At 43.1% G+C, this 23,799-nt stretch overlaps 3 protein-coding genes across 3 annotated transcripts in view; 2 read left to right on the top strand and 1 right to left on the bottom strand.

The window, feature by feature from the left end:
- The first annotated feature begins 5,671 nt into the window (after positions 1 to 5,671).
- LOC134652742 (uncharacterized) lies at positions 5,672 to 6,908 on the top strand. Its single transcript, XM_063507904.1, has 2 exons — positions 5,672 to 6,733; positions 6,855 to 6,908. Exons 1-2 carry the CDS (start codon positions 5,672 to 5,674, stop codon positions 6,906 to 6,908), a joined length of 1,116 nt encoding a protein of 371 aa, XP_063363974.1.
- A 2,168-nt stretch (positions 6,909 to 9,076) lies between these two features.
- Positions 9,077 to 10,369, top strand: LOC134653025 (cysteine-rich with EGF-like domain protein 2). Its single transcript, XM_063508304.1, has one exon. It carries the CDS (start codon positions 9,200 to 9,202, stop codon positions 10,316 to 10,318), a length of 1,119 nt encoding a protein of 372 aa, XP_063364374.1. The 5' UTR covers positions 9,077 to 9,199; the 3' UTR covers positions 10,319 to 10,369.
- Positions 10,370 to 13,929: 3,560 nt separating this feature from the next.
- The window catches only part of LOC134653044 (active breakpoint cluster region-related protein), a 33,903-nt gene continuing 24,033 nt past the window's right edge, over positions 13,930 to 23,799 (bottom strand). Inside the window, exons 13-21 of the mRNA XM_063508328.1 lie at positions 22,817 to 23,011; positions 21,471 to 21,680; positions 20,303 to 20,498; positions 18,479 to 18,672; positions 16,906 to 17,081; positions 15,904 to 16,043; positions 15,215 to 15,360; positions 14,697 to 14,821; positions 13,930 to 14,161 (exon numbers count right to left, since the gene is read on the bottom strand). Of these exons, the coding sequence (XP_063364398.1) occupies positions 13,930 to 14,161; positions 14,697 to 14,821; positions 15,215 to 15,360; positions 15,904 to 16,043; positions 16,906 to 17,081; positions 18,479 to 18,672; positions 20,303 to 20,498; positions 21,471 to 21,680; positions 22,817 to 23,011 (1,614 nt within the window). The remainder of the gene's footprint in view (positions 14,162 to 14,696; positions 14,822 to 15,214; positions 15,361 to 15,903; positions 16,044 to 16,905; positions 17,082 to 18,478; positions 18,673 to 20,302; positions 20,499 to 21,470; positions 21,681 to 22,816; positions 23,012 to 23,799) is intronic.

The following is a 23,799-nucleotide window of genomic DNA, read 5'->3' as shown; positions in this document are numbered from 1 at the left end:
CTGTGGAGTACTTCGTGGAGGACTTTATTCTTGATTTTATATGTGTTCCTTCTTTGCCGTATAATTTCAGCCCTTCGTCCACAGACATACTGGAGCAGATCATCTGAGCTTTGGCGAAACTTCGAATTGTTGGCAAGAAATTCTTCACCAACTTTCTGTTTAAGCTTGACTGGCAGTTTATCGCACAGCTCATCAAAAATTTTCCTTTGTTGTAAAAGACCATTGGTAACTGCTCCAAGGGCTAGATCGGCCTTCTCTAGTATTTGTAGTGAAGTCCAGTTCGGCGTAATTCCTGCAAATTGGTTGTTGACTTTTAGTGACGAGAACACCGGTGTAGCTTGGAACTTCTTTTGGACGTCCATAAATTTTATATTCGTCCAGCCGTCGGTCTCTAGTCTTTGACAGTCCTTTCCTTGCTGCGCCAGCACTGGGTCCGCTTTCGACAGTCTTGCCTCCGATTCTGTCGTATGGGGCTTGAAGTTAAAAGTCGAAGCTTCCGACAAGTGTCGTCTTGTAGGTGAAAAACCGTTGGCCTTAGCTGACTGAAGTTCCTTCAAGCGCTGCTCAGTTTTCCTAATTTCATCTTCGATGACCTCATTGGGTTCATCATCGCAAACTGATTCCACCTCGACTTCGCTGCTTCCGAATTGACAGAGTTCCGAGGTAATATCTGCCTCTTCGGAGGCCACGTCTGGCCTAGATTCATATGAAATGTTTAGGGATGAGGCTCCAATTGGCGCGTGTTTGTGTATCTCATCAAGTTTCTTGTTTTGCTGGGATTGCATCTCCAGGAGTTTGTTGAAAAGCTCCATCTGTTGTTGTAAAACAGAAGCCATAAGGTGGTCGCTACTGCCCTGCTGAATAGGGACAGAGATCTTTTTCGGAGGAGGGGGTGAGCATTCTTCTGTTCCGTTCGTGAAGAGGTGTCGCTTAAGATTTCTAGGGGCTAAGGATCCTTTTGGCTTGGATTGGGGGGTGATGGATCCGGGTGTGCTGCAATCAGGCTGGCTGTCCCCTCCGCTCAGTATTTTAGATGTCGCATCCCGGTTCGTAAGCTTTCCTTGTAATTTCAACTCTCTTACGTTCCCCATGAAAGCTTTGTAGGAGGGAGCATGGAGCTTCTCCACTATACTGTGCGGTGAGTATAAAAGGGCCCTCCCTAAGGGCCATTTTAAGAGGAATTTCCGTATGCATCTGTAGGTTCTCTCGGAAAGGTCCTTGGCGTTTGGAAAAAACGCTTTGACTAGCTCGACGGTGGGTATAGCGAAACGCAGCTTGCTGTCGGTGGCCGCCGACAAGTTGTCCCCAAACAAATCCTTGTGTGGCAAATCGAAGACCTTCCACTCTTCCCAGCCAGTGGGGTAGTTATTTTGAATAATTCCTAACATTTCAGCGAAGAGTTCTTTTTCTTCGTCGTCGTCCGGGGCTATTAGAGCTAGGTCGCCCATCGTTCTCAATGCAGTGTCCTCCGCCATTGTCTGCAACCAATGGAATGGGTAAGATAAGTTGTCATATATTGACCTTACATCTCGTCTAACCAGACGATGCATGGCTTGTGTATGTCGCCAGGGCGACGTAATGTCATAGGAAGACGCCTTGTCGTCTCACGGGACGACGCCGTGTCGCGTCACGGGACGACGCTCTGTCGCCTCACGGGACGACGCTGTCGTCTCACGGGACGACGCCGTCGTCTCACGGGACGACGCCGTGTCGTCTCACGGGACGACGCCATGTCGTCTCACGGGACGACGCCGTGTCGCCTCACGGGACGACGCTCTGTCGTCTCACGGGACGACACCCTGTCGTCTCACGGGACGACGCCGTGTCGCCTCACGGGACGACGCTCTGTCGTCTCACGGGACGACACCCTGTCGTCTCACGGGACGACGCCGTCGTCTCACGGGCCGACGCCCTGTCGTCTCACGGGACGACGCCATATCGAATTAAGGGACTATGCCATCGACTCACGGGGCGATGGCATGAGGCATGTCGTCTCACGGGACGACCGTCGACATGTATCCACATGTACACTTAATATCTGACGGTGCCTATTTGAGGTCACTGCGTCTCGTCGCTGGGCCATGGGCACCGAGCGGAATGTCCCAACAACTAACTATCAATCTGACTTACCAAAGATAGAAATTTCTCGATCTTTCTTGCTTCACTTTTTTCCACTTTAATGCACGTGCTACCTGGCTGAGTTACAAAAGCGTACTAAAGAGCAAGCAGCCGGCGCTGGCGTCGCGCGTTCTGTGGTTAACTTAAACACGCGATAGACGGCGCTACTGGACAAAGAATTCACCAATTTAGGGCTGAGTTACAAGGGTGTAATCTCAATCGTTGGTTCAGGCAGAGGCAAGAATACCTAAATATACATATATATATAGTTATTTAGGTATTCTTGCCTCTGCCTGAACCAACGATTGAGATTACACCCTTGTAACTCAGCCCTAAATTGGTGAATTCTTTGTCCAGTAGCGCCGTCTATCGCGTGTTTAAGTTAACCACAGAACGCGCGACGCCAGCGCCGGCTGCTTGCTCTTCAGTACGCTTTTGTAACTCAGCCAGGTAGCACGTGCATTAAAGTGGAAAAAAGTGAAGCAAGAAAGATCGAGAAATTTCTATCTTTGGTAAGTCAGATTGATAGTTAGTTGTTGGGACATTCCGCTCGGTGCCCATGGCCCAGCGACGAGACGCAGTGACCTCAAATAGGCACCGTCAGATATTAAGTGTACATGTGGATACATGTCGACGGTCGTCCCGTGAGACGACATGCCTCATGCCATCGCCCCGTGAGTCGATGGCATAGTCCCTTAATTCGATATGGCGTCGTCCCGTGAGACGACAGGGCGTCGGCCCGTGAGACGACGGCGTCGTCCCGTGAGACGACAGGGTGTCGTCCCGTGAGACGACAGAGCGTCGTCCCGTGAGGCGACACGGCGTCGTCCCGTGAGACGACAGGGTGTCGTCCCGTGAGACGACAGAGCGTCGTCCCGTGAGGCGACACGGCGTCGTCCCGTGAGACGACATGGCGTCGTCCCGTGAGACGACACGGCGTCGTCCCGTGAGACGACGGCGTCGTCCCGTGAGACGACAGCGTCGTCCCGTGAGGCGACAGAGCGTCGTCCCGTGACGCGACACGGCGTCGTCCCGTGAGACGACAAGGCGTCTTCCTATGACATTACGTCGCCCTGGCGACATACACAAGCCATGCATCGTCTGGTTAGACGAGATGTAAGGTCAATATATGACAACTTATCTTACCCATTCCATTGGTTGCAGACAATGGCGGAGGACACTGCATTGAGAACGATGGGCGACCTAGCTCTAATAGCCCCGGACGACGACGAAGAAAAAGAACTCTTCGCTGAAATGTTAGGAATTATTCAAAATAACTACCCCACTGGCTGGGAAGAGTGGAAGGTCTTCGATTTGCCACACAAGGATTTGTTTGGGGACAACTTGTCGGCGGCCACCGACAGCAAGCTGCGTTTCGCTATACCCACCGTCGAGCTAGTCAAAGCGTTTTTTCCAAACGCCAAGGACCTTTCCGAGAGAACCTACAGATGCATACGGAAATTCCTCTTAAAATGGCCCTTAGGGAGGGCCCTTTTATACTCACCGCACAGTATAGTGGAGAAGCTCCATGCTCCCTCCTACAAAGCTTTCATGGGGAACGTAAGAGAGTTGAAATTACAAGGAAAGCTTACGAACCGGGATGCGACATCTAAAATACTGAGCGGAGGGGACAGCCAGCCTGATTGCAGCACACCCGGATCCATCACCCCCCAATCCAAGCCAAAAGGATCCTTAGCCCCTAGAAATCTTAAGCGACACCTCTTCACGAACGGAACAGAAGAATGCTCACCCCCTCCTCCGAAAAAGATCTCTGTCCCTATTCAGCAGGGCAGTAGCGACCACCTTATGGCTTCTGTTTTACAACAACAGATGGAGCTTTTCAACAAACTCCTGGAGATGCAATCCCAGCAAAACAAGAAACTTGATGAGATACACAAACACGCGCCAATTGGAGCCTCATCCCTAAACATTTCATATGAATCTAGGCCAGACGTGGCCTCCGAAGAGGCAGATATTACCTCGGAACTCTGTCAATTCGGAAGCAGCGAAGTCGAGGTGGAATCAGTTTGCGATGATGAACCCAATGAGGTCATCGAAGATGAAATTAGGAAAACTGAGCAGCGCTTGAAGGAACTTCAGTCAGCTAAGGCCAACGGTTTTTCACCTACAAGACGACACTTGTCGGAAGCTTCGACTTTTAACTTCAAGCCCCATACGACAGAATCGGAGGCAAGACTGTCGAAAGCGGACCCAGTGCTGGCGCAGCAAGGAAAGGACTGTCAAAGACTAGAGACCGACGGCTGGACGAATATAAAATTTATGGACGTCCAAAAGAAGTTCCAAGCTACACCGGTGTTCTCGTCACTAAAAGTCAACAACCAATTTGCAGGAATTACGCCGAACTGGACTTCACTACAAATACTAGAGAAGGCCGATCTAGCCCTTGGAGCAGTTACCAATGGTCTTTTACAACAAAGGAAAATTTTTGATGAGCTGTGCGATAAACTGCCAGTCAAGCTTAAACAGAAAGTTGGTGAAGAATTTCTTGCCAACAATTCGAAGTTTCGCCAAAGCTCAGATGATCTGCTCCAGTATGTCTGTGGACGAAGGGCTGAAATTATACGGCAAAGAAGGAACACATATAAAATCAAGAATAAAGTCCTCCACGAAGTACTCCACAGCATACCGCCTTCAGACACGCATTTGTTTAAGGAGCCCGAACTGTCACAAACAGTAAAAGACCTAGGGGGAATACATAAATTCTTTCCGTATAGGAAGGCTTTTAAATCACTCCGGCCTGCCAAAGGCGACAACAGATTTTTTCGAAAAGTCGAGGCCAATAACCGGAGAGTACAGTCTGGAAGAGAATCTTTCAAGCGCAACAACTCCTACAGAAAGTTTTCAACAGTCAATGATAATACGGGGAAAAACTTATCGTACAGATACAGAACCAAGAACAATAGAAATACTGGAGGCCGAAACAAGTGGGCCCCCCCCAAAAAACAATGACTTCAGGGCAGGTCAACTATCAGCTTATCTGAAAATGTGGTCACAAATAGGAGCTCCGTCGGAAATTTTAAAGATAATATCAGGCTACAGAATCCCGTTTCGGAAGAAGCCTCCTTTGGTGGAGTTGTCGAGGCATCAAAAACCCTTTATGATTCGTCCTACCACAGACATGAAAAGGGAAATACAAGATATGCTAGCAAGCGGCGCTATTCGCGAAAGCAGACACAAAAGGGGGTTTCTTTCAACAATGTTCCTGAGGAAAAAGACCGATGGATCAAATCGACCCATTTTCAATTTAAAGACACTAAATCAATACGTTTATGCCCCCAAGTTCAAGCTCTTAAATCATTACCGGGTACCAGCAGTTCTGAATCCGAAAGACTTCATGACAAAAATAGACATCTCGCAAGCATACTATCATGTGCCAATAGTACCAACGCATTGCAGATTCCTATCTCTGGCATTCAACGGAAGAACTTACGAAATGACTTGCCTGCCATTCGGGCTGTCGAGCGCGCCACATGCCTTTTCAAGACTGACGAACTGGTTAGCACATTGGTTCAGACAGACTGCAGGCATAAAAATGGTAGTTTACCTAGACGACTTCCTCTTGAGTCATCCGGACCCAGTCACGCTGCAAAACCAATCGCGGTTTGTAGTTCAAAAACTAGAAGAGCTCGGCTGGGTAGTAAACAAGAGAAAGTCCCAACTGAAACCAACACGGTGCTTAGAATATTTGGGCATAATCTGGAACACCCTCGAGAACAAAAAGATGCTCTCAGACTCCAAGACCGGGAAAATAAAATCCCTAATCAAAAAACTCGTCATCAGAAAACTCTGGAGCTGGAGAGAAGCAAAGGTTCTTCTAGGAAAACTAAACTTTGCATCGTTCACGGTTCCGTTAGGAAAACTACATTGTCGATGGATGCAGATAGACTCCAACAAACTTCTGAAGTCAATGCGACACACAAGACGCCCGATATCAGATGCATCCCTGACCGAACTGGATTGGTGGGTAAGAAATATAAAAAGAAGTACAGTCATACACCAATCCAAACCAGATACGTTCATCACCACCGATGCGGCAGATGCCGGATGGGGTGCAATAGCGAACAACCAGAAATTGTGGGGTCGCTGGGACGCAGAACAACAACAATGGCACTGCAACCAGAAAGAACTGTGGGCTCTCTACGAAACTATCAAATGGTTAGGATCATCTCTGAGAGACGTGGTGGCCATATGGCAAACGGACAATCGAACGGCAGCGGCTTATATAACCAAACAGGGGGGCACAAAATCAAGAAAGCTTTTAGAAACGACAACAGAAATCCTTCGGTTGTGCGACCGTTACAACTGCTCCCTCATAGCTCGCTACATTCCAGGGCCATACAACGGACTGGCAGACAGTCTCTCGAGGTCGAAAAACTTACCAGAGTGGCACCTCAAACCTTCGATAACGAAAGTGGTGTTTCAGATCCTGGGCACTCCGGAAATAGACTTGTTCGCGTCAGTAAGGTCAGCAGTGGTGCCGAACTACGTGTCAGAGGACGCTACGGACATGAGGAGTCGGTTTACGAATGCCTTCAGCCGAAGTTGGCAGTACGAACTGGGTTGGATATTCCCACCTCCGGCACTGATTCCAAGGGTACTCCATCACCTCCAAGAGTCGATAGGTATTTACCTAATGGTAGTTCCGGATTGGCACAAAGCATTTTGGACGCCAGCAATAAAACAACGTGCGATCAAACAGCCATGGAAAATTCCAGATCTCCCTCATCACCTTGTGGATCTCGAGACCAACCTACCACCACCAGGAATAAAGTACCTCAATTTGCAGGTTTGGACAATACGGGCTGGACCGATGAACTCCTCAATTGGGACAATTCGGAGTTAGAGCTGTTACAAGCTTCCTGGAGAAATTCAACCTTAAAGACATACCGCCCAGCATGGCGTAGATGGTGTATGTGGGCATACGAAAACCAAGTAAACGTAGCTGATCCGAGGCCAACTGATCTGGCCCGGTTCCTCTGTCATTTGTGGGAAGTAGTGAAGCTGGCACCTAGTACCATTTTAGTCCATAAGTCGGTAGTAGCTACGTTTACAAACCCTAACAGAAGTACTCTGTTAACTTCACATCCAATTGTGGTTCACACGCTTAAAGGAATCCTATCCAAGAAACCCATAGGTAGGGCTCCTCTTTTGTGGAAATTGGAAGACCTGTTAACCTTTTTGGAGTCATATAATTTCGATGAAGGAAGTTTGTTTGCTGTTTCTCGTCACGCATCAACATTACTACTCCTTGCATCAGGACGAAGAGTGCATGACTTAACGTTACTGAGCATACAACCGGGCCACTTCGAAGAAAAAGGGGACGAGTTAATATTTTGGCCAAAATATGGATCGAAGACTGATAGCTCTACATACAGGCAATCGGGGTGGTATTTGAGACCTAAGCCAGAATTAAGATTTAATCTAGTTCATTGGGTTAAACAAGTAATAGCCCTGTCGCAAGTACGCCGGAACTCTAAGCAGCTAGAAAACCTTTTTATTACCACGCGAGGTGTTGTGAAAGCCGCATCACGTGCCGTCATAGCTGGGTGGATAAGAACCCTTTTCAAAGAAGCAAGCATATCAGCCACAGCTGGAAGCATCCGAGCTGGTGTTGCTACTGAGAATTGGACTTGCAAGAATATGGATATTGATGAAGTCATGAAGAGGGGAAATTGGCGATCCAAAAACACCTTTTTCAACCATTACTTTCGGGAAATTCAATCAGCCGCGGCAGCTAGTAATAGCATTAATCTAAACATTTGTTTTTCTCCCATTAACTAGCCTAGTAAAGTTTCTAGGTATCTCCTAAATAGTTGAGAGCTGATATATAAGAGTATGAATAAAATCAATCATGCAAGCTGATAGTTACCTCGCTCAGGGTATTTTGGTTAAGTGTTGATCCAATCTAACATTAAGTTACCTACTTAATTGTAGCAAATTTAAGTAGTTCTTTGAGTTCTTAAATAAATATTTTGTTTAAGTGTTGATTCAATACAAGATTATAAATCAAAAACTAATAATACAGGGTATTATATTTTCATTAGGTTACTTAGTTGTAGCAGATTAATAAGTAGCTCTTTGAGCTCTTAAATAAATATTTTGTTTAAGTGTTGATTGAATATAAGATTATAAATCAAAGACTGATACAGGGTATTATATTATCATTAGGTTACTTAATTGTAGCAGATTAATAAGTAGCTCTTTGGGCTCTTAAATAAATATTTTAAGTGTTGATTGAATATAAGATTTTAAATCAAGACTAATAATACAGAGTATTATATTTTCATAAGGTTACTTATTTGTAGCAGATTAATTAAGTAGTTCTTTGAGCTTTTAAATAAACATTTTGATTAAGTGTTGATTCAATAAAAAAAAAAAAAAAAAAAAAAAATTACAAACCAAAGTCTAATAATGCAGAGCATTAAATTTTCTATAGGTTACTATTTGTAGCAGATTAATTTAGTTATTTCAGTTCTCAAATAAACATTCCATTCGAATCTCATGAAAAATTTCTTTTTGGTCCTTATTTTGTAATCCCATTTTTAAATATATATATCACAGCATTCACAGTACGCCCGGACCAGCGCCGGCAGAGGTTTAAACACGTCTCAATCGTTGGTTCAGGCAGAGGCAAGAATACCTAAATAGAACCGTTTTTCCCCCGAAGGGTAAAAAACGGATATTTAGGTTTCTGCCGAAGCCTGAACCACGCCTAAGGGCCTTGCCGGCTTAAGGTACTGAAGAGCAAGCAGCCGGCGCTGGCGTCGCGCGTTCTGTGGTTAACTTAAACACGCGATAGACGGCGCTACTGGACAAAGAATTCACCAATTTAGGGCTGAGTTACAAGGGTGTAATCTCAATCGTTGGTTCAGGCTTCGGCAGAAACCTAAATATCCGTTTTTTACCCTTCGGGGGAAAAACGGTTCTATTATACTCTTTGGTGTCAAGTGAAATATACCGGGGAGAAGACGAGATCGATTTTCAGACAAGTAAAATAAGACAAACTTTGAAACAATTAGTTCAGAGAAGGTTTAAAATTGTCCTGTTAAAACCGATAAACATGAAGGTATTCGGTGTAAAAATTATATCACTATTGTTACAGTTGCTTTTCATTCATAAAATTATTTGTAAAAAAATATCTTTGCCTGATATTGATTTACATTCTGCTGGTAGAATCGATGATTGCCAAAAATGTAGGATATTAACAGATTCCTTCAGTCACTGGCTTACAAAAACATCTCGGGGTAAATACGAAGGAGGGGACGCTGCCTGGGAAGAAGCTAAGCTAAAGTCGTACGCGCGGAGTGAGATGAGGCTTGTGGAAATACAGGAAGGTCTTTGCTCCGAAGTAAAAAAACATCAAGACCAGTGCTACGCTCTGGCAGAGGAAGCTGAGCAACCTTTAGAAAAGTGGTGGTTCCATGAGGAACCCGAGTCTGTTGATCTATACACATGGTTGTGCATTGAAACTCTTCAACACTGCTGCCCTGAAAACCATTTTGGAGAATCATGCACTCCATGTCTATTACACAAGAATAAAATATGTGGTGGTCGAGGCAAATGCACTGGAGAAGGCACACGTAAAGGTAATGGCACATGTATTTGTGATAAGGAATTTGCAGGTAGTTTTTGTGATGATTGTGCTAAAAATTACTACAAAGCAAGTGAAGATTCCTGTCAACAGTGTCATAAGGCTTGTGCGGGTTGTTCAGGGGATGGACCGGCAGCTTGCACTGCATGCAAGAAAGGCTGGGAGTTGCAATCAGGAACATGTACAGACATCAATGAGTGCTTGACCTCAAGCTCTTGTAAGGCTAACCAATTCTGTGTGAACCGAGAAGGATCCTACAGTTGTAAAAAGTGCCATAATTCATGCAAGACATGTGCAGATGCTGGCCCCTCTCAATGCACTTCTTGTGAATCCAGTAGTGTCCTATGGGATGGCATGTGTGTTGATGATAAACAAAGAAGTGACCTTTTACAAAATGCTCTTAAAAGGTTAGCCCTGTACTGTGGGCTTCTTATTATAACATATTTTACATACAGAAAATCAAGGATGCTAGCCTCTCTGGTTGTGATAGTTATTGCAATTTACATTTATTATTCTGAAGGTGTTTCAAGAATTACTTTAATAGATTTATTTTTTAAACTATATTTAACCAATTCACAAAGTGTTTAGTAAATGTGGCTGTTTTAATTTTAAGTAGAATGAAACTATAATAATTTCACATTTTTAAATAAATTGATTGATGTAAAGATGTTGTGTTGCGTTTTACTCATACTCATTGGCCCCTGGGGTTTCAATGTAATGAAGGAAACCTAACCTGTTCCAATTATAATTAGTTAAATGAAGAATTGTAATTTGCAATGCCCTTACAGGATACATAGCTGTCCAATATTACTTACCTATGAAAGCAATTGACTGGTTATGTAAGGGTTCCCACCCTCTATGTGTTAAGAGGGATGAAATGAAAGAGAGTTTAAAGGTGGTAATAAAAATACATTTTATTGCAAATGTTACATTACTACATTTCAGTGTCATATATACAAAAATTCAATACAGTGTGGGAGTAAACCTGGTTGTGTAAATACCTATAATACAGCAGGATTATTACTAGCACAACTTATTAAATAGAGAATCTTACATTGAAATAATAATAGCAGACTATAAGGTAACATTCATAATACAACTGTGTACAAGACTGGTTAATAAAATTCATTTGGCAGCAGTAAGCTTGTGAACTTACTGCCCTCAGTCTGACAAATAATTACCTTCTAAATGATTCTACGATGACTAATAGTAATTTAGAACAGAGTCAAAATATTGCTGTGCCAAATGTAACTAAGAAAACTTCCACAAAGACATCCTCAAAGCATAGTTCAGTGGAAGGTAAAAGTTCAACTATCAACTCTAAGGAATTGTAAAGTTGTTACTGATTTATAAACAACATTAGATTAGATATATCAAAACTTTTAAGCATTCAATCAAGCAGAAAATAATATGGCTTTGAAAAAGATTGTAGATGTATTAATTGGCAACTTTGGCTAAATTTGTTGGAATTCTATTAAATATTCCTTAATATGAAAACATGGCAGAAACCCAAGTTATAATTGTCTTTGGTGAAGAAAATAAAGATTGTAAAAAGAAAAAAAGGTACAGTTTGGTCACCTAAATTACTAATATATTAATTATATCAACAAAAATCATAAATGTCAATGGGATTAAACAAAAATATAACACAAATTTAAATCGGATATAACCTCCCTCTAAGCTTTTATCAATTTTTGGTAATAATATTTACTTTTAAGTACATACTAGTCTACTTGTGAAATAAACACCTAATACTATGTCTAAGCTAGCGAGCGAACCTCACCTAGTGTAAGTGCATTGCGCTGCAGCAGCGAGGCAGCCCCGTACTGACAACAATACAATCATTGAACGTATTAAATAAAGACGACTAGCAATACAATGCTACGTGACAACCGAAACATCATCCCCTATTTTATAAAATAATAATAACCATTCGTCTCCTGCACTATTAACCCCAGGCAGATCCATAATTAAATAAAAAATCACTTTAAAATAATTTAGTCTTCCACAAGGCTCCTGCTTGGGCTGCAGTCATACAAAACTAAAACTTACTTTGATCAAAGGTGTTTTGATGAAGGTAGAAAAAAGTAAACAATTTATTCATATCAGTCTGCTCCAATTTATATGCTAATCATTTATAACAATCATTATTATTAATTGGGTCCCACTTCCTAATACTCACTGAATCTTAAATTTCTTTTCGACCCAGTATTTAAAGTTCAAAATTGTTAATAAGCGAAATTTTCTGTAAATGATATTATGTGTAATAAATAGTTCTACACTCAGTCTGTTTATTTCATGGAATGTCGCATAGCACTTGTCACTTACATGATCTGTTTTTGAATATCATTACAAATACTGGTTAGAAATAATACACTTTATACCAATAATGGATTCTTACTGATAAACTATAATTGCACTTAAATCTGGCAGTGTATTTAAATTATATATGAGTGCCTAAATGTATTCGTTCATGAATTGTTATTATTTTAGTTTTATCTGCTGGTCATAATTACAGGCTAACTTGTATAAACTTGGCGATTATTTGGCCGGTATCTGTTTTACTCCAAATGTTACAAATGTAAATAAAATAAATAACTTATAATAGACAACTGCCTTATCAAAATCACTGTCTAATTCTAATGTCCTGTTCTAAGTACAAAATGTAACTTAGTTTCAAGAATAGGACTCTTGTGTCGTGAGCCTGCGGACTGACTAACACAAATTTGTAACTATATATTCTCCAACCCTTCCTTATATAAATCTACCTATGTCCGCTTAAACAATACAGTTATTAAAAAGAGAAAACTTGTGTGAGCGGAAGCCGGTGGCTCCAATACAATTTGCTACGATAATTTGTTGGGCCACCATTTTGTGACCAAAAAATGAATACTCCAAAAAAATGTAATTAGAAAAAATCTTACGTTTACACTTACGTCTAATTTGCACGAACGCTAAGGCATTTTTAATATATGTCTTTATGATTGTAACCGTCGTTTGTGTATGTTTTGGCTCGTTCGAGTTGACTATCTAACTTAACGCCTATTCGTTAACAGGAAATATTTTAATAAAGGATAAGCGTTCGCGCGGAAGGACGTGGAAGTTATTTCTAGGTTCATTTCAGAAGTCGTTTCCCTCACGCAGACATCAAAACGCCAAGTTAGTTAAAAAAGAAGTATACATTTTTAAATGTATGCGAATTTAATTAAGCACTCTGTCGTGAAAACCATACTTATATATTATATTTATCTGTTTATAAAAGCAATGTTTTGAATCGACTTTTACGACATAGACAAGTCAATTTGTTGGGATTGTATCAAAGAAACAATGTTAGCTCTTAAGAACGTCGTGATACTACGAAAGCACTTATACCGATTATCGATATTTCACATTTTAATCGCGCAAGGACCGCATGGTTATCTATAGCTTTATTGGCGTGCGATAGTGGTATAAGAAGTATTACAATAATGCCATTTTTGTGTAATAATACAAATACTACGCAGAAACCGAGCGCCGCCCTGTCATATCATAAGATTTTGAAACTAGAAAACACCCAAGAATTAAAAAAAAGCAAAAGCATAACCAACCCTTAAACCACTGTCCACAACAACATTTTATGAAGTATTGAAAAGTCCAGAATTTAAAGCATCGACATTTCAAACCCAATTTATGCAGGTATTAAAAAGTCATAATATGTAATTAAACAAGTATAGATAACTCCAACCGAACTTTGCACAGACTTTGTAACAGTCCTAACATTACATACATATTCCATAGGACCGGCCGAAGTGGAGGCATACAGTGAGCACAAAAGTGCAAGCCTTCGAAGAGCAGAGGCGAGTGGAACTCGACGCAAAGCGTGACGAGTTAAAGGCCCGACCACCTGCGGTCATCAACTACAATTATGTCGGAGGGGTGCTGACCTGCGGTGAGTGCGGTCGTGCATTCACTGCAAAGATAGGCTACGTCAGCCACCTAAGAGCCCACGATCGTCGCTCTCAATAACCAGTACAACCCCAGTCGCCGTGGCCGAAACCGGCCAGGAAAGGATGATGATGATGATGATGATTCCATAGGAGCGCCACACTTGACGTAGCACTTCGCATTAAAACTAGCGCGGTCCGGTTCGACTCTAGCGGTGTAAGATTACTAGGGATAGGTCAGTCTGTGGCTCGGTGTGCGGGTGTGAGCGGTGAGGGTCAGTTGGCGCGGTGGTGGGCGTGCGAGGAGAGCTGCGCGGCGAGCTGGCGCTGCTGCAGCAGGCAGTACAGGATGCCGGCCTGCGCCATGGCGTCCACGGTGCCGGCCGCCAGCTGGTCGGCGCGCAGCTTGACGCCCGACGCCGCGCCGCCCGGCCGCAGCAGCGTCGGCCCGAACACCGTCGCCAGGTTGTGCAGCGACATCTTGTTGTCCGCCTCGTGCTGGTTCACTCTGAAACAACATATGATATTCCAAATTTTATATTAAAGGAAAAAATGGAAAAATTACGCTTCCGGCGGGACTTGAACCCGCAACCTCCGCAATCCGTGCGTTAGCTCTGCCAATTGAGCTACGGAAGCCTACCAGAATCTTGCGTATTTTTCCATTCCTTCCCTCATGCATACACATGCATGCAAAGGCGTGTAATGCATTCCATTCCATTCCATTTTTTCCTTTAATATAAAATTTGGAATATCGCTCGCAGACGTAATCTGCATGTTTAAAAAATTTACATTCATATGTTGTTATATCATTATGTCACGAGCGATTCGAGCACCGAGAAGAAAATGTTACTTTCGGTTCACCCGCATGCCTAAACTATGTGCTGGATGGACCGCTACGCCCCGGCGCGAGGCACGTGCCGATCTAAATTAACCTTCGTTTCAGAATTGAATAGAATCAAAATGGCCGGTTTCTTGGCTGACAAATTAAGATCCCTGAGAGTTGAGGGGTTTAAGAATGTTCTGTATTGTCAATAGATACTCACTTGACAAAATGATTGAGCAGGAAATCGATGCAGTTCTTGTTGAGGTCGGGCAGCTGCGCGAAACATTTCATAAGCGCGTGCCGCCGCGTATGCGCCGGGCCGGAGTCAACTGAAGTGCCTACGCCCTGCAATACGTAAACAGTATAAATATACTTATTATTATTTATTTTTAGGCAACTAAGGCCTATAGATATCCTTACAAACATACAATAATACAATTCTTAAGAGCTAAATAAAAATCATTTTGGTGAGACAGTTTTCTGCTGCGTCACTTGTTCCGGTGTAGGATTCACCATCCTCCATTCCGTTCCATTCTGTGGCGGACATAGGGCATGCGGTGTGTGTGTGGTGTGTACAATAGCTCCGATATGTATGTAGATGATAGTTGGTAGGCCAATAAAAGTTTATACTATTTTCGTTCGAAATAAATTCCAACAAGTATCAATTTTTTGCGATTAAATTAATGTGCCAGGTGGTTATTCTATTCTGGACATTATCTCAATGGAATAAAGTCGCACCTGTGTTGCGCTCCAAGCTTTCAAAAAATCTGGGTACAGCGCATCAGTAAACAGCGCTTCGGGAAGCTCTCGTAGGTACAGCTTCAACACGCCGGTCACAGAGTGGATGTCAACTTCTTTCAGCAGTTGTTCTGCCTCGTAAGCGTCTGTAAATTCATTCAATAAATATTAAACAAAGCATTGTGAAATAAAGGATATGGTCAAAATTATCAATGAGTCATGTTAAAACCGTTTTCGTAAGACATTAAGACATAAATACAGAAATCCATTACTTGCTTAGGAGAAATATTAGCTATATTTTTTTACGAAGATTTTGACGTTATAGTCAATACTGTAGCCCTAAACAAAGTGCGCTGCTTGTGCTGTCGCAGAAAAACTGAGTCAATATTATCGGAGTATTAACACATTTAAGTACAATAATGAGAGGGAAGGCTAGAATCGGACCACGAGTATGGAGCTTATAGGGACATGTATGCATTATTAATAGCTATTTTCGCAAAGCGTGGTCAGAGTCTACTATTAAACCTAAAATTGTTGTAATATACATTCTGTAGTGCACGTAAGGAATTGCCGCCAATTGTAACTTTAAGTTACCTTTTTGATTGCGTTTAAAATGGACTGCTGAAAGCATTAGTAGAGCTATGAAAACGAGCAGTAGGAGTATAGTGGTTATAAAATAAGGTACTGACTGGTCTCGAAGCTCTTGCGCAGGCGCGCCAGGTCGGAGGCGCTGCCGGAGACGCGGTACACGCCCACCTCCAGGATGCCGCGCCGCTCCACCTCGCGCACGCACGCGCTGATGATGAACGGGATGTTGCGCTTCTCACGCCTGGACAGGGGACATCGCACATTTTTACTTAATACAAAAATAATGTATGTAATATATATGTAAATAAAATTATCTTTTTGGTCACGTAGAATAGGCTAGTAAATTAATCAGTTAAGATTGTGCACAATTTGCGAATTAGGAGGCAAACTGACATTTTATCACGCCAGGTGGCGCCTCCATAACAGTCGGCCGTCAATACATTTTTTCAAATAAATTGTAAACATTCTTCGATTTCTTCAAACTAGTTCAATGTTGTACGACAAATTGTGGAAATATAGGACCCCACTTTTTTCCCAAGGACCCGAAATGCATAAATCGGTAATAGTACATTATTGTCGAGGTGCGGAAGTAGCTACTTGCAGGCAAGTAGCCTTCCAGCCGAGTCATATATAGTGCTTTTCTCAAAAAGGTGCAAGAAATAGAAATATTTTACAGAAGCAACGTTCTAATTTTCACAGAAACAAGTAAAACCATTAAAAAGATTTGCTTGCCGCCTTTAAAAAAAAAAGAAGTGTATTTTTCTGCTGAAAATACGCCAACGTATTTGAGACACCTAAATAGTCGCGGTACCAACATTATAATAATAAGTGCTGATCATCTGTTTGGCTGTTTAATGGACCTATGCCTTCATTTGATATTGCCATTTAAAGTTTTAAAAAGTTTGGAACTCGTTAAATAATGGAATTTGTATGCAACATTGCAGTCCCGAAATCGAGACTGCAATGTTTTTAACTTTTTAATTTTTTGAATGACCATAAACTACGCACTTCGCGACCTATTTTTTAACCGGCAACGTCGACTTTGGCGTCCATTTTTGAGACAAATAATTTTAGCTAATTTCCCTGAATGAGCATGTACGTACTTGGCGACGCTGGTGATCTTGGCGCCGAAGAGCGTGCCGGGCTTGTTGGTGGGCACTCGGCGCGCGTCGTGCTCGGGCGGCAGCAGCCGCAGCCGCACGGGCAGCGCGCCGCCGCCCAGCGCCACCGTGCGCGCCGCGCCGCCGCCCGCCGCCTCCGCCGCCCAGGACCGAGACAGCTGCCCGGACAAAACTCACTTAAAAACCGGCCAAGTGCGAGTCGGTCTCGCGCACGGAGGGTTCCGCACCATCAACAAAAAATGGAGCAAAAAAATCGTGTTTGTTGTATGGGAGCCCCCCTTAGATATTTATTTTATTTTTAGTATTTAATTTGTTGTTATAGCGGCAACAGAGATACATCATTTGTGAAAATTTCAACTGTCTAGCTATCGCGGTTCATGAGATACAGCCTGGTGACGGACGGACGGACGGATGGACGGACAGCGAAGTCTTAGTAATAGGGTTCCGTTTTTTACCCTTTCAGTACGGAACCCTAAAACGGGTGCTTTCATACAAATCGAATCAGTTTCTTTTTTCGAACGATCCAAACGATTAGCGCCAATCTTCTGTCCGATTTATTAAATATAAATTGTGTAAAAAAATTAACCGCTCTCTACGTTTTTCTAATAATTATTTGATCCTTTATTTCGTCCATGGGGTCAAATAATTTTAATTAAACATAGGAAACATCCCTATTCGTGAAAGCTGCGAAACGCACTTGTGGAGCATTCCACAGTCCTGTCCAAAGAGTAGTGTCTTGTCTCTCGCAAACGGATACTTACAATCTATTTTTTTTTCTTCTTTATTATAAATTTTTCTCAAGCTTTAACTATTGTGAACCATATTAATTATAAACATTTTATTGTTTTACTCGCGTATTTTTATAGTCCCCGCGTGCGAAATTTTGATCAACGAGTTTATAAATTCATTTGTCATGAAGACAGAGACTTTAGACATTATCTAAAATCTCCCGAAAATCGCGTTTGTGCAGAACACATGGCAGACAAATCTTTGGAATGCAGCATTCAGTCTAAACAGATGAAACTTCTTTTAGAATTCATGCTAGCCAATTTTGAAGACAGAAGTTTACTTGGGCTATACATGAGTGCTTTTCACTTAACTGTGTACCATTAACGGCCGAATAGCAATCGTCACAAAACTGACGATAAATACATTCTGTCAGAAAAGTGGTGGTTAGTCGTGCATCAAAGTACAAGTTAAAATGTACTCTAACACAACGCAACAAGCTGCAACACTAGCTAACAAATTAAGTTCGGCCGCTTACGCCGTGAGGAGAATTAGACAATTGACTAATGTTGAAACAGCTCGCCTTGTTTATTATAGTTATTTTCATAGTGTAATGTCATATGGTATTCTGGTTTGGGGCAAAGCAGCTGACATACAGACTATATTTGTCTTACAAAAGAGAGTCATTCGTTCTATATATAACTTAAGGGCAGAGGTGTAGGGTTGGAGCCGGTCTACCTAGCTTTATTTGACGTTCATAAGCGCATTGTAATTATGCCTACTTGAATAAACTATCTTTTATCTTATCTTATCAACTTTCACCACACACCTTGACAGTGCACTTCCCGCGCAGCACGGGCCGCGCCGCGTCCTCGTAGAGCAGCAGGCGCAGGTTCTGCGAGCCCTCCAGCTCCAGCGTGAAGGTCTCGTTCCAGCGCGGCTGCGCCGTCCGGCAGACCAGCTTCGACTTCGCCTTGCGGAAGTAGTGCCCGTACGAATCTACCTCCACCACTATGTAGTAGTCTGAAACAAATTTATTTTCTCAAAAATGGACGGCAAAGTCGACGTTGCCGGTTAAAAAATAGGTCGCGAAGTGCGTAGTTTATGGTCATTCAAAAAATTAAAAAGTTAAAAACATTGCAGTCTCGATTTCGGGACTGCAATGTCGCATACAAACTCCATTATTTAACGAGTTCCAAACTTTTTAAAACTTTAAATGGCCATATCAAATGAAGGCACAGGTCCCTTAAACAGCCAAACAGATGATCAGCACTTATTATTATAAAGCCTATAACAGACTATCGCACCGCACCGCGACCTTGGAGCGTCGCACCCATAAGTGAGAGCGGGAAACAGATATCTCTTTCTCCCTCTCACTTATGGGTGAAACAGATATCTCTTTCTCGCTCTCACTTATGGGTGCGACGCTCCAAGGTCGCGGTGCGGTGCGATAGTCTGTTACATGCTTAATGTTGGTACCGCGACTATTTAGGTGTCTCAAATAGGTTGGCGTATTTTCAGCAGAAAAATACACTTCTTTTTTTTTAAAAGGCGGCAAGCTAGAAATACTACCATCTATGCGGCAAGCAAATTTTTTTAATGGTTGTATTTTTTTCCGTGAAAATTAGAACGTTGCTTCTGTAAGTTCTGTAAAATATTTCTATTTCTTGCACCATTTTTGAGAAAAGCACTATATATGACTCGGCTGGAAGGCTACTTGCTGGCTTCGGATTCAATTAAACGGACTCCCAAGGTCGTCCGTTTAAAACGAATCCTCAGCCTGCAAGTAGCTACTTCCGAACCTCGACAATAATGTACTAATGATTAGTATGTTCCCGCATCAAAATTAAAAAACCAGCCAAATGCGAGTCGGACTCGCCCATGAAGGGTTCCGTATTTAGGCGATTTATGACGTAGTAAAAAAAAAACTACTTACTAGATCTCGTTCAAACCAATTTTCGGTGGAAGTTTACATGGTAATGTACATCATATATTTTATTTAGTTTTATCATTCTCTTATTTTAGAAGCTGTAACTTCTAAAATAAGAGAGGGGGAGGGACACACATTTTACCACTTTGGAAGTGTCTCTCGCGCAAAGTATTCAGTTTAGAAAAAAATGATATTAGAAACCTCAATATCATTTTTGAAGACCTATCCATAGATACCCCACACGTATGGGTTTGATGAATTTTTTTTTTTCAATTCTAAGTATGGGGACCCCCAAAGTTTATTGGTTTTTTTTCTATTTTTGTGTGAAAATCTTAATGCGGTTCACAGAATACATCTACTTACCAAGTTTCAACAGTATAGTTCTTATAGTTTCGGAGAAAAGTGGCTGTGACATACGGACGGACAGACAGACAGACAGACATGACGAATCTATAAGGGTTCCGTTTTTTGCCATTTGGCTACGGAACCCTAAAAATCGCAAAACATATAAGGAAAGTTTGTGCCAAGACCGTGTGATTTAGCAGCGGCCGGGTGTATTAGGAATGTCGTACCACTTTGGTGCGCGGTGTCGTGCATTATACTCAAACAAACTTGAGGGTTTACTATTTGTGTAGTGTTCAGAAGCCTTGTCCAACAATAGATCCTATATTGGGTCATGATGGCGCCAATAATAATATATAAGTAATAATATAACAGACTGACCGGCGGACGAGTCGAGCGGCGCGGTCATGCCGGTGATGTGCAGCTGCAGGTCGCCCAGCAGCAGCGAGTCGTCGCGCCCGCTGCGCAGCAGGTACGAGCCCATGTCCGTCTGCAGGTAGCTGCGGCACGCCGTCACCCACGCTTGGAGCTCCAGCATCGACACGGCCGCTGAGCCGCCTGGTGGTGCCGATGACGCCTGTCAACACACTCCTTATTATTACGATCGAAGTCAGCCCACAAAACTTCTCGAAAGGATACCACATCGTATGGTGCGCGACGTTAAAGTGCCGGAAACTCGCTCGGCAGGATCTCTGTTCGTAGTCGCTTTCCTTTGCAAAGCGGGAAAACGCTGGGATCGGCTACGAGCGTAGCGCTACGAAAACGTTGGCAGGGAATGTATTAACAGTGTTGTTTTCATCTAATTGATCGAGAGGTCGACTTTTACCATCCTATCTATTTACTATACTACAGCTCCTATGATAGTTCGTTATTTGCGCTGCCTCCGAAGACAAATTACAAAGCAAATTATTTTTCAACTCAGCAGCTCGAACAAGGGTACTTTGCTACTTAAAAACAGTGAGCAAAATCGCATTTTGCTCACTGAGTGAGACAAAATGCGCAAAATGCGATTTTGCTCACTGTTTTTAAGTAGCAAAGTGCCCTTGTTCGAGCTGCTGAGGTGAAAACTTAATTGTTGGTATATCTTAAGAAAACATGAGTGAATAGAGGTAAGTGATGAATAAGGAATACATTTTTCGGGTTCTCTAATATGTTCTCACTGCTGAGGTGAAAAGTTTTGTGAACTACACGAGATCAAAGTTATTTACATCTCGTGCGCTTTTGAGTCCCTTACTACGCTCAAGATTCTAAATTAGATTCACGAGCGTAGCGAGTATAGAATCTTTCGCTTGCACGGGACTCAAAATAAGCACTCGAAGAAATATCAAACTTTGATCTCTTGTTGTACAAATAACTATAAGCACAGGTTCCCGGCGCGCTCGCACTCCCTTAGCACCTGATTGGCCGACATCCTGCGTATGAATCTCAACCTTACGACTCAGTCATTACAGTCGAAATTTAAGCTATAACTTTTCTTTTTTATATGTAATTCAGTGACGTACATATGCCATACGATAAATAAATAATTACAGTCGTATGTATAATGTACCTGCAGCGCATGTATAGAGTCGATCCACTGCGTGCGTTCATACTCTGAACTCAGGAAGAAGATGTGGTGCCGTTGCAGCGCGGAGGCGCCGGGCGCGCGCGCTCCGACCCGCAGCACCAGGTTGGGCGACGCCAGTACTAGCTGCCCTTCTAGCTCCGCAAGCTTCTTGCGCTGTTTCTCTGCCGTGCCGCGACTGCCTAGTCGGATTTTCTATAAGAGACAAAATAGTTATTTACGATACAAGTGCGAAAAAGAGAAAATTAGAAACGAGTGGCGGTAAATTAAAACACGACCGAAGGGAGTGTTTTAAGTCGACACGAGTTGCGAATTACCTATTCGCACGTGTATCGTACAACGTTTTACAGTACATATGGCCCTTTAAATTTTTGACATCGCACGAAAAGTGCTATTTTACGCACTAGTGCGGCAAAATAGGACCATATGTACTGTAAATATGTTTACATATGGCCCGTAATTGACATAGACAGGAATCAATTGAATGAGACAAAGATAGACATTTTTAAGCCAGAATAAGCTTTGATTTTCAAAATAAACTCACTTCACTTGCAAAGCATCACAGGTGAGCTAGCAATATAGTATAATAGCCACCAAGTGAACCGGTGGATGGGTGGGGGCGAAAATTATCGGCCGACTCAAACGCATAAAAATGATGATGGAGTTTATGAAGAATAACTTGCAAGAACAAATCGAAAAACCGGATATGACAAAACCGGGAGTCGTAGAGACCAAGGCCTTTGCCCAGCAGCGGCTCAAATAGGCTAAAAAATGAGGTTACAGTTAGATTGTTTTATCTTGTCACCCTGTGTCGCTCGGTCTTCAGTCAGTATCTAGACGCGCACCGTAACCGCTTGCAACTTGAGGGCCACGATGTTAGCACTGTTAGCAGGCAAGTTGGATGAACCACTACCACGTTACTTCAACTCGGACGTGAACTGATCATGTTACCTTGTCATCCTGCGCGGCTCGTTCTTCAGCCAGTATCTGGTCGCGGACGGTGGACGCCTGCGACTTGAGCGCCACGATGTTGGCGGGCGACGTTTCCCGCGCGTCCGCCGCTCCGATCTCCTCCTCCACCACCACGATGTCCGGCAGCTGGATGAACCACTAGAACTCGAACATGAACTGATCATGTTACCTTGTCATCCTGCGCGGCTCGTTCTTCAGCCAGTATCTGGTCGCGGACGGTGGACGCCTGCGACTTGAGCGCCACGATGTTGGCGGGCGACGTTTCCCGCGCGTCCGCCGCTCCGATCTCCTCCTCCACCACCACGATGTCCGGCAGCTGGATGAACCACTAGAACTCGAACATGAACTGATCATGTTACCTTGTCATCCTGCGCGGCTCGTTCTTCAGCCAGTATCTGGTCGCGCACGGTGGACGCCTGCGACTTGAGCGCCACGATGTTGGCGGGCGACGTTTCCCGCGCGTCCGCCGCTCCGATCTCCTCCTCCACCACCACGATGTCCGGCAGCTGGATGAACCACTTCAACTCGAACGTGAACTTATCGCGACCTGAAGCCTATACAAAATTAAAACTGGGTTTTAGAATGTAGGAAAGTCAACCAATTAAACAATCTTGGTGGTATCGATTAAGACACATCGGGTATCGGCGAAAGTATATCTTTCGCCAATAATTTAATAAGTACCTTAAAGACAATAGATGTAATTGGCTGAATCTATAGTGTTATTGAAACTTAAACTTGATTGTACACTAAAACAAAAGGCGAACTTAATGCCAGAAGGCGTTATGTATCTATTGAATCTATAGGTATGTTTACTATTTCCAATCCAACTATCACTTTAGCCGAATGACCAAGACAGCTCATTTAAAAACCTAAACGCAGAATATTTACACTTAATGCTCGTTAGGCGCAGATGGATTCAAGGTGAAAATTTTAGAATCTATGACACACACGCCTGAATCAGGAATAAAAAAAACCGGCCAAGTGCGAGTCGGACTCGCGCACGGAGGGTTCCACACCATCAACAAAAAATAGAGCAAAACAAGCAAAAAAAACGGTCACCCATCCAAGTACTGACCCCGCCCGACGATGCTTAACTTCGGTCAAAAATCACGTTTGTTGTATGGGAGCCCCACTTAGATCTTTATTTTATTCTGTTTTTAGTATTTGTTGTTATAGCGGCAACATAAATACATCATCTGTGGAAATTTCAACTGTCTAGCTATCACGGTTCGTGAGATACAGCCTGGTGACAGACGGACGGATGGACGGACGGACGGACAGCGGAGTCTTAGTAATAGGGTCCCGTTTTTACCCTTTGGGTACGGAACCCTAAAAACAAGAC

The sequence above is a fragment of the Cydia amplana genome, chromosome 12 (assembly GCF_948474715.1).
Source record: "Cydia amplana chromosome 12, ilCydAmpl1.1, whole genome shotgun sequence".
NCBI classification, from domain to species: domain Eukaryota; kingdom Metazoa; phylum Arthropoda; class Insecta; order Lepidoptera; family Tortricidae; genus Cydia; species Cydia amplana.
Note: the sequence above shows the minus strand (reverse complement) of the source record. Positions and strands in the feature narration are given on the sequence as shown.

Coding starts and splice junctions, on each gene's coding strand:
- LOC134652742 (XM_063507904.1), top strand. CDS start 5,672: ATGGTAGTTTACCTAGACGACTTCCTCTTGAGTCATCCGGACCCAGTC. Junction 6,734..6,854: donor CTCCGGCACTGATTCCAAGG/GTACTCCATCAC, acceptor GGAAAATTCCAG/ATCTCCCTCATCACCTTGTG.
- LOC134653025 (XM_063508304.1), top strand. CDS start 9,200: ATGAAGGTATTCGGTGTAAAAATTATATCACTATTGTTACAGTTGCTT.